This window comes from Mustela nigripes, chromosome 9 (genome assembly GCF_022355385.1).
Source record: "Mustela nigripes isolate SB6536 chromosome 9, MUSNIG.SB6536, whole genome shotgun sequence".
Lineage (NCBI taxonomy): Eukaryota > Metazoa > Chordata > Mammalia > Carnivora > Mustelidae > Mustela > Mustela nigripes.
In genome coordinates, this window is record NC_081565.1 from 11,888,219 (window position 1) to 11,898,643 (window position 10,425).

Genomic DNA, 10,425 nt, shown 5'->3' on the forward strand with positions numbered 1-10,425 from the left:
TCCCTTAATATATATCATATCAAGAGATTGTAAGTGGTCAGCAAATGAATCTGGAATAAACTAAAGAGTGTGGGTGGGTACTTCAGTGGATGGATAGAAAGATAATGACAAGGGAAAGAGTTGAAAGAAAAAAAGGTCTTTTGAAAACTAGGGACATCCATGCAAGAAAAGGTGTTTCCTAAAGGCTATCCCAGAGTAAACTTCAGCATTATTTAATCCTAACACTTGCTGTTGGTGGGTAATAATGATCCTGTGTTATGGCCACTAGAAACAGGACAGAAGTAACTGAATTTGTCTTATTGGGCCTGTCCAGCTGGCCAGAGATGCAGCCAGTTATTTTCGGGATTGTCCTTTCCATGTACCTGGTGGCACTTATGGGCAATGCCCTATTAGTAATTGTTGCCCTTTCAGACCCCAAGCTTCAGACCCCAATGTATTTCCTGCTCAGTCAGCTTTCCTTCATTGACATGTTTCTGACAACCATCACTGTTCCCCAGATGCTGGTGCACACACTGTCTGCAAATAGAACCATCTCCTTTAATTGCTGCATGATCCAGCTGTTCTTTTTTATGGCTGTGGGCAGCATGGAAGGCCACTTGCTGGCTGCCATGGCCTATGACCGCTATGTTGCCATCTGTGACCCCTTAAGATACTCTGCCATCATCAGCCATCACCTCTGTCTGCGCATAACCTTGACTTCATGGGTGGTCGTCAGCCTCAACAGCCTCCTTTATAGTGTGTTGGTCACCCGCTTAACCTTTTGCGACAACCAGGTCATCCACTTCTTCTGTGACATCACACCCTTGCTGAAGCTCTCTTGCACCCGACCAGTGGTCAATGAAATGCTAATATTTACTGAGGGTGTAGCTGTGGTGGTCAGCCCCTTCTTCTTCATTTTAGGTTCCTATGCCCGCATTGGCATTGCCATAGTCCGCATGCACTCAGTTTCTGCCCTGCGCAAAGCCCTGTCCACATGTAGCTCCCACATTCTGGTTGTGCTGCTTCTGTATGGCTCTGTGATCCGCATGTACCTCCGGCCATCTTCCAGCTATGACTTGGACCAGGATCGCCAAGTTGCCATCTTTTACACAGTAGTTACCCCTATGCTAAACCCACTAATCTACAGTTTGCGGAACCAGGAAGTTAAAGGGGCTCTGCGAAGGCTTTTCAGGAAACTCTCCATCTCAGGAAGCTTCCAACCTGGTTCCCAGGTGAACAGGAGATGTCATCACGTCTCCTGAGCCCAAGAAGTTAAGGTCTAACTTGAAAATGCCTCAAATAAATGGGTTACATTCGTAATACCTGGTATCATTCACAATCATGTGAAATAATTTTCCTTGTTGGCTCCCTCCTGCCTGGATTTGGGAAGAAATGAATTTGTAAATAAATAATTCTGATCCTCATTGACTGACCTAAAATCTCATCATATTGGAACTGGACAAATAATTTTATTGATTTACTTTATTTTTCAAAATATTTTATTTATATATTAATTTGTTTAAGAGATTGAGAGAGAGAGGGAGAAGGAGAGAGAGAGTGGATGGAGGGACAGAAGGAGGGTGAGAGAGAGAATCTCAAGCAGACTCCACGCTGACCATGGAGCCTGATGTGGGGCTCCATCATGACCCTGAGATCATAACCTGAGCCAAAATCAAGAGTCAAATGCTTAACCAATTGAGCCACTTAGGCACCCCCTGAACTGCTGTTTTTAGATCACCAAACCTGAACCTCTCATCTTTTAAAACTAATATGGGGCATAGGGGATTGCTAAGCCAAATTATACATCAGTGAGGCCTGCAGAACTGTGATCATTTTAGTCATATCATGGCAGTGTCATATACTTGTCATTGTGACAGGTGTAAGGTGATATCTCATTGTAGTTTTGATTTGCATTTCTCTGATGATAAGTGATGATGAGTATCTTTTCATGTGTCTGTTGACCATCTGTAGGTCTTCTTTGGAGAATTGTCTGTTAATGTCTTCTGCCCATTTTTAATTGGATTGTTTGTGTTTTTTTGGTGTTGAGTTGCATAAGTTATTTATACATTTGGGATACTAATCCGTTATCAGATATATCACTGGCAAATGTCTTCATGCAAATGTCATTTAGTAGGTTGTCTCATTGTTTTGTTGTTTGTTTCCTTTGATGTGAAGAAGTTTTTTATTTTGATGTATTTTCAATAGTTTATTTTTGCTTTTCTATCCCTTGTCTCAGGGGACATATCTAGAAAAATGTTGCTATGGCCAATGTCAGAGAAATTACTGCCTGTGGTCTCTTCTAGGATTTTCATAGTTTCCTGTCTCACATGAATGTCTTTAATCCATTTTGAGTTTTTTGTGTATGGTGCAAGAAAGTGGTCCAGTTTCATTGTTTTGCATGTAGCTGTTCAGTTTTTCCCAACACTATTTGTTGAAGAGACTGTCTTTTTTCCATTGCATATTCTTGCCTCCTTTGACAAGGACTAATTGACCATATAATTGTGAGTGTATTTCTGGGCTCTTTATTCTGTTCCATTGATCCATGTGTCTATTTTTGTGCTGGTACTATACTGTTTTGATTATTATATCCTTGTAGTATATCTTGAAATCAGGAATTGTGATACCTCCACTTCTGTTCTTCTTTTTCAAGAATTCTTTGGCATTCAGGGTCTTTAGTGGTTTCACACAAATTTTAGGATTATTTGTTCTAGTTCTGTGAAAAATGCAGTTGGTATTTTGAGAGAGATTGCATCAGATCTGTAGATTGTTTTGGGATGAACATTTTAACAAAATTTGTTCTCCCAATCCATAAGCATGGAATATCTTTGCATTTATTTGTGTGATCTCTAATTTCTTGCATCAGCATGCTATAGTTCTCAGAGTATAGATGTTTCACCCGAGGAGAGTGATTTTTTGAGCAGACCATAGAGTAGTCTATCTCTTTTAAAATTATAATAATTTTACATTCTCACATTATTTTAAATTCATAGTAATAACTAGCAGTTCAGTAATTAAAGTGACTAAAATTATTCTATCTGAGCTTTCATGTACCTCCATAAAAGACAGTAAAGGACATAGAGCACTGGTAATAGAGATTGGGAGAGAGAGTGGCTCTAACACTAGAAGTAAGTGGTCCTATATGGGACATATGTCAAGTAGGCTGTTTAAATACACTGATAGACTTGATGTAATATGTAAGGGGAAAAGAAGAATCAAATATGGACTATGAAAATAGTGGGTGGAATCATTGTGCCATTTATTTATATGTGATGGTGTCTGTATTATTGCTGTAAAGAAACACATACATTTGAGAGATAAAGGGAGCAGTGTTTATAATTACACTGAAATAATAGAAGTAAGTAGCTCTTTTGTGTAAATATGATTTTCTAAATATTCTTCTTCTTGAAGATGTCCAAATGAAATAGAGTGCAAAAACTCAAGAGAAAATGCTAAAAGGCTTTGTTGAAGGTGGTGTGGGGTCATGTTCAAGGGGATGGACTCTGGAACCAGATACCATGAATTAGAATGCCACTATTGTCATTACTTGTCATGTGACTTTTTTTCTCGGGCTATTGGTAATCAGTTTTAGCTGGACCTGCCCTGGTAGTGATTATGATTACAAAATGCCCTCAGTAATGATCAGGAAACTTTGAAAAAAAATTTTATTACCCTCAGGTCTGGAAAGCATATTGTACACTTGGTACCCCATAGTGAGGTCACAGGTACAGAGAAAGCATAGGAGAGCATAGGCTTAGTGTTCTGCTTTTATTGGGGTTGAGGGAAGGGGCCTTGGGTTTTACAGGTTGATTCTATTGGTGGATTTAAAACATAAGGGCAGGACTTTAAAGTGTGGGAAGAGAAAAAAACAAATGGCACAAATGGTCAGTTAATCTAAATCAGCCAAGATTTCTGAAGCAAATGAGCAGGGGGTGGTGGCATAGAAGGTTGGAGAGTTCTGGCTCTTTACTAGTCAGTGTGGCTGGCAGTGTATTTATTGAGATAGCCTTTTTGAAGTGGAACCCTCCAGAATCAAAGCTAAATCAAGCACTTAGTCTACAAAAAGTAAAACCATTTAGTGCTCTTTGACAATGATTCAACTACTCTGCCTCAGTTATCCATCTGTAAAAAAGAGAGAAACAGTATCTATAATTTAGGGTTGTTGAAAGGAATTTATGAGTAAAATATATGTAAAGCACTCATAATACTGACTAGCTCATGAAAACCATATGTGTGTGTCCTATTATTACTAATATTCTTATTACTATCAATAGCATACAGATGAAGAAATAATGGGAGAAAAGAACAGAGTTAATAGTTAAAGGTTTTGATATCTGTATGTACCTAAAGGCTACTGATGAAATGAGAGTAAGGCCAGTAATTATTCTGCTTCATTTTTTTATTGACTGCACCACAGTTGCTAGTATGTGTGTATTGTATTGGTTGACATTTCCTTCAAAGTACTGAATAAGAGATAATTTAGTGGAACAGAGTAGAGAACCCAGATATGGACCCTCAACTCTATGGTCAAATAATCTTTGACAAAACAGGAAAAAATATACAGTGGAAAAAAGACAGTCTCTTCAATAAATGGTGCTGGGAAAACTGGGCAGCTATATGTAGAAGAATGAAACTCGACCATTCTCTTACACCGTACACAAAGATAAACTCAAAATGGATAAAAGACCTCAACGTGAGACAGGAATCCATCAGAATCCTAGAGGAGAACATAGGCAGTAATCTCTTCAATATCAGCCACAGCAACTTCTTTCAAGATATGTCTCCAAAGGCAAAGGAAACAAAAGCAAAGATGAACTTTGGGACTTCATCAAAATCAAAAGCTTCTGCACAGCAAAGGAAACAGTCAAAAAAACAAAGAGGCAACCCACGGAATGGGAGAAGATATTTGCAAATGACAGTACAGACAAAAGGTTGATATCCAGGATCTATAATGAACTCCTGAAACTCAACACACACAAAACAGACAATCATCAAAAAATGGGCAGAAGATATGGACAGACACTTCTCCAATCAAGACATACAAATGGCTAGCAGACACATGAAAAAATGTTCGTCATCACTAGCCATCAGGGAGATTCAAATTAAAACTTCATTGAGATATCACCTTACACCAGTTAGAATGGCCAAAATTAGCAAGACAAGAAACAACATGTGTTGGAGAGGATGTGGAGAAAGGGGAACCCTCTTACACTGTTGTTGGGAATGCAAGTTGGTGCAGCCTCTTTGGAGAACAGTGTGGAGATTCCTCAAGAAATTAAAAATAGAACTTGACTGTGGTTCTGACTATACAACCTTTCTTAGTCTTTTCCATTTGATTGAGCCTGGTTGCTTAGCCTTCGTGGAAATTCATGAGTTCCACATACACTTTTAATAAATCTATGAATTAACCAGAATTGTTTTCTGCTGCCTACATTGAAGTATATTACAACCCTGTTGTTTAATGGCAGACCCAGAGCACACTCTCAGTTATAACTAAATACATAGTTTCCTGTGCTTTTTGGTTTAAGGGATAGCTCAGAACAATATTTAGTGGTAAAATCCATAATATATACCTAATTTGGATATTTCTAGGAAGTTCTAATGGAAACAGATATGTGAGGGACAAAATTGTTTTCCCAGAATCATAGATAAAACTAGAAACTGTGTTTTGGGATTTTAGCTGAAGGAAGAAGTTCATATTCTGCTCACCCATTTTCTGAAGGCTCCCTTGACATCCCCATTCCTCAGGCTATAAATGAAGGGGTTCAACATGGGGGTTACCACTGTGTACATGACTGTCAGGATGCGACCCTCAGGTGCTGAATAGCTGGTAAGAGGCCGGAAGTAGACCCATGTGAGTGTGCCATAGAAGATAGCCACCACAGTGAGGTGAGAGCCACAGGTAGAAAAGGCTCTCCACTTGCTCTTGGCTGAGGGGCTCCGGAGGACCACTGAGATGATGCGGGCATAGGAAGCAATGATAAAGACCAGAGCTCCATTGATGACAACAACACCCTCTGTATGAATCATTAGGGTGTTGAGGTAGGGGCTGGAGCAGGAAATCTTCATCAGAGGGTAGAGGTCACAGAAGAAATGGGGGATCTTGTTATCTGCACAGAAGATCAAACGGCCCATGAGAAAGGTGTGCAGCATGGCATGAAGATGAGAGAGGATCTGGCACAGAGCCACCATCTGTGAACATAGCATTCTGGTCAGGATCCTAGGGTAGTGGAGAGGGTAGCATATGGCAATGTATCTGTCATAGGCCATTGCAGCCAGAAGGAAGTTTTCCATGGCTGCAAAGCAAATGAAGAAATAAGTCTGAGCTAAGCATCCCATGTAGGAAATAGCCTTGGTAGGAGAAAAAATGTTCTGTAGCATTTTGGGGACTGTGGTGGAGGTGAAGCAGATGTCTGCCAAAGCCAAGTTACTGAGGAAGATATACATGGGGGTGTGGAGGCGTGGAGTAGAGATAATCAGTGTGATGATGGCAAAGTTCCCCGAAATGTTGATTGCATACATCAGTAGAAAAAGAAGGAAGAGTGGAACCTTCTCTTCCGGCTGGGCAGAAATGCCCAAGAGAACAAAATGGGATACACTGGTCCAGTTGGTATTGACCATCAGTTGCTATAAGAACAAACAGATTTAATACTTTTTATTGAGATATATAATTGCCATATAACATTATATTTGTTTCAGGTGTACACCATAATGATTCAGTATTTGTATATGTTGCAAAATGGTCACCACAATAACTCTAGTTAACATCCATCCCCATACACAATTACAATTTTTTTCCTGTGATGAAGACTTTTTGAAGATATACTCTCTTAGCAACTTTTAAATATGTGATGTAATATTATCAACTGTATTCACCATGTTGTACATTACATTCTCATGACTTATTTTATAACTGGAAGTTTGTACCTTTGAACCCCTTCACTCATTTCACCACTCCCTGCCCTCTGCCTCTGGCAACCACCAATCTGTTCTCTGCATCTATGAGATTTTTTTCTTTTATTTTCTTTTCTTTTATGAGAGAGAGAGAGAGCATGCATGTCAGCACACGTTAGCAGTGGGGGAAGGGGAAAAGGAGAGGGAGAGAGAAAATCTTTTTATTTACTTCTTTATTTTAATTTTAATTAACATATAATGTATTATTTGTTTCAGGGGTACAGGTCTGTGATTCATCTTTAGCAATTCACAGTGCTCACCATAGCACATACCCTCCCCAGAGTCCATTACCCAGCCACCCCATTCCTTCCACCCCCTTCCACTCCAGCAACCCTCAGTTTGTTTCCTGAGATTAAGAGTCTCTTATGGTTTATCTCCCTCCCTGCCTTTGTCTTATTTCATTTTTCCTTCCCTTCCCCTATCATTCTCTGTCTTGTTTCTCGAATTCCTTATCTCAGTGAGATCTTATGATAATTGTCTTTCTCTGATTATTCCACTTTACATAATAACCTCTAGTTCCATCCATGTCATGGCAAATGGCAAGTTTTCATTTTTTGATGGCTGTATAATATTCCATTGTATATAGATACCACATCTTTATCCATTCTCCTGTTGATGGACATCTAGGTTCTTCCTATAGTTCGGGTATTGTGGACATTGCTGCTATAAATACAGGGGTGGATGTGCCCCTTTGGATCACTACATTTGTGTCTTTGAAGTAAATACCTGGTAGTGCAATTGCTGGGTCATAGGGTAGCTCTGGTTTCAACTTTTTGAGGGACCTCCATACTGTTTTCCAGAGTGGGTGCACCAGATTGCATTCCCACCAACAGTGCAGGAGGGTTCTCTTGAGAGAAAGAATCTTAAGCAGGCTGCACACCCAGCACAGAGCCCAATGTGGGGTTGTTCTTACAACCCTGAGATCATGACCTGAGTTGAAATCAAGAGTTGGATGCTTAACTGACTGAGCCACCCAGGCACCCAGAGTTTTTTTCCCCCTTTAAGTTCCTCATATAAGTGATATCATATGGTATTTGTTTTTCTCTGATTTATTTCACTTAGCATAGTGCCCTCAAGGTCCACTCATGTTGCTGTAGATGGCAAGATTTCATTCCGTTTAATGACTGGATAGTATTTCGTTGTATATATATATATACTACATCTTCTTTATCGGTTCATCCATAGATGGACCAGCTAGGTTGTTTCAGTGTTGTGGCTATTGCAAATAATGCTGCAGTGAACATAAGTGTACTTATATCTTTTTGAATTATTATTTTTGTTTTTTTAAAGATTTTATTTATTTATATGAGAGGTTAAACATTTATATTTGTTGCTACTGGCAGTCCGAAACCAGTATGGGTCTTGAGTGTAGAAAGGACAGGATTTCCCGGAGTACAGCCGGGCTTCAGTAAATTCGTTTATGACTTCCAGCCTATGGCCTCTGATTTTTTTTCCTTCCTTTTTTGCTTGAAGGTGGCAGAAAAGTAGCAGTGGATAAGGCTGCGCTCTTTTGCGCCAAACTAAATGTCTAGCATCCGCAGCTACAGTGTGTTGCTAACAAAGGCAGAGGTAGCTCTCTGGCTCCCAGAGCTTAACTCCAAACTCTCCCTCACAGCCATGTCCATGTCTACACGTACTTAAGGGTTCCTAAGCTGCTCTCACTACTGCTTGAGGAGCAATACAGAAAAGGCAATGTAGAGAAGCTGAGCACAGGATGGGAAATAATGGGATTCAGAGTCAGACAGAGCTGTATTCGAGTTCTTGATTCAACAAGTTAGATTCCCTGAACCCCAGTTTCCCAGTCTGTAAAAGGAACCATATGGTGCTCACTCAGAGTTTTTGAGACTATTAAATGAGATGCTGAATTTCATGCCCCTCACATGACTTTTCTTTTTTTTTAAATTTTTTGTTTCTTTTCAGCATAACAGTATTCATTGTTTTTGCACCACACCCAGTGCTACATGCAATCTGTGCCCTCTCTAATACCCACGACCTGGTTCCCCCAACCTCCCACCCCGCACCCCTTCAAAACCCTCAGATTGTTTTTCAGAGTCCATAGTCTCACATGATTCTTTATATGGAAAACCCAAAAGAATCCACCCCCAAACTACTAGCACTCATACAGCAATTGAGCAATGTGGCAGGATACAAAGTCAATGTGCAGAAATCAGTGCCTTTCTTATACATTAACAATGAAAATACAGAAAGGGAAATTAGGGAATCAATTCCATTTACTATAGCACCAAGAACCATAAGATACCTGGGAATAAACCTAACTAAAGACGTAAAGGATCTGTACTCGAGGAAATACAGAACACTCATGAAAGAAATTGAAGAAGACACAAAAAGATGGAAGACCATTCCATGCTCTTAGATCGGAAGAATAAACATTGTTAAAATGTCTATACTGCCTAGAGCAATCTATACTTTTAATGCCATTCTGATCAAAATTCCACCAGTATTCTTCAAAGAGCTGGAGCAAATAATCCTAAAATTTGTATGGACCCCGAATCGCTAAGGAAATGTTGAAAAACAAAAATAAAGCTGGGGGCATCACGTTACCTGATTTCAAGCTTTATTACAAAGCTGTGATCACCAAGACAGCATGGTACTGGCATAAAAACAGACACATAGACCAGTGGAACAGAGTAGAGAGCCCAGATATGGACCCTCAACTCTATGGGCAAATAATCTTCGACAAAACAGGAAAAAATATACAGTGGAAAAAAGACAGTCTCTTCAATAAATGGTGCTGGGAAAACTGGACAGCTATATATAGAAGAATGAAACTCGACCATTCTTTTACACCGTACACAAAGATAAACTCAAAATGGATAAAAGACCTCAATGTGAGACAGGAAATCATCAGAATCCTAGAGGAGAACATAGGCAGTAATCTCTTCGATATCAGCCACAGCAACTTCTTTCAAGATATGTCTCCAAAGGCAAAGGAAACAAAAGCGAAAATAAACTTTTGGGACTTCATCAAAATCAAAAGCTTCTGCACAGCAAAGGAAACAGTCAAGAAAACAAAGAGGCAACCCACGGAATGGGAGAAGATATTTGCAAATGACAGTACAGACAAAAGGTTGATATCCAGGATCGATAATGAACTCCTCAAACTCAACACACACGAAAAGGGCAAACATATCAAAAAATGGGAAGAAGATATGAAGAGACACTTCTCCAATCAAGACATACAAATGGCTATCAGACACATGAAAAATGTTCATCATCATTAGCCCTCAGGGAGATTCAAATTAAAACTTCATTGAGATATCACCTTACACCAGTTAGAATGGCCAAAATTAACAAAACAGGAAACAATATGTGTTGGAGAGGATGTGGAGAAAGGGGAACCCTCTTCCACTGTTGGTGGGAATGCAAGTTGGTGCAGCTACTTTGGAGAACAGTGTGGAGATTCCTGAGGAAATTAAAAATAGAGCTTCCCTATGACCCTGCCATTGCACTCCTGGGTATTTACCCCAAGGATAC

The 10,425-nt window shown here is 39.7% G+C and overlaps 2 protein-coding genes across 2 annotated transcripts; one reads left to right on the forward strand and one right to left on the reverse strand.

Annotated features, from left to right (window-relative positions):
- Nucleotides 1-257: 257 nt before the first annotated feature.
- On the forward strand, nt 258-1,241 carry LOC132024964 (olfactory receptor 1361-like). The gene has a single exon (XM_059412153.1). It carries the CDS (start codon nt 258-260, stop codon nt 1,239-1,241), a length of 984 nt encoding a protein of 327 aa, XP_059268136.1.
- A 4,429-nt stretch (nt 1,242-5,670) lies between these two features.
- On the reverse strand, nt 5,671-6,597 carry LOC132025021 (olfactory receptor 1Q1-like). The gene has a single exon (XM_059412204.1). It carries the CDS (start codon nt 6,595-6,597, stop codon nt 5,671-5,673), a length of 927 nt encoding a protein of 308 aa, XP_059268187.1.
- Nucleotides 6,598-10,425: the final 3,828 nt, after the last annotated feature.

Bases quoted from the DNA above. Each gene is read 5' to 3' on its own strand.
- LOC132024964 (XM_059412153.1), top strand. From the start codon at position 258: ATGGCCACTAGAAACAGGACAGAAGTAACTGAATTTGTCTTATTGGGC.
- LOC132025021 (XM_059412204.1), bottom strand. From the start codon at position 6,597: ATGGTCAATACCAACTGGACCAGTGTATCCCATTTTGTTCTCTTGGGC.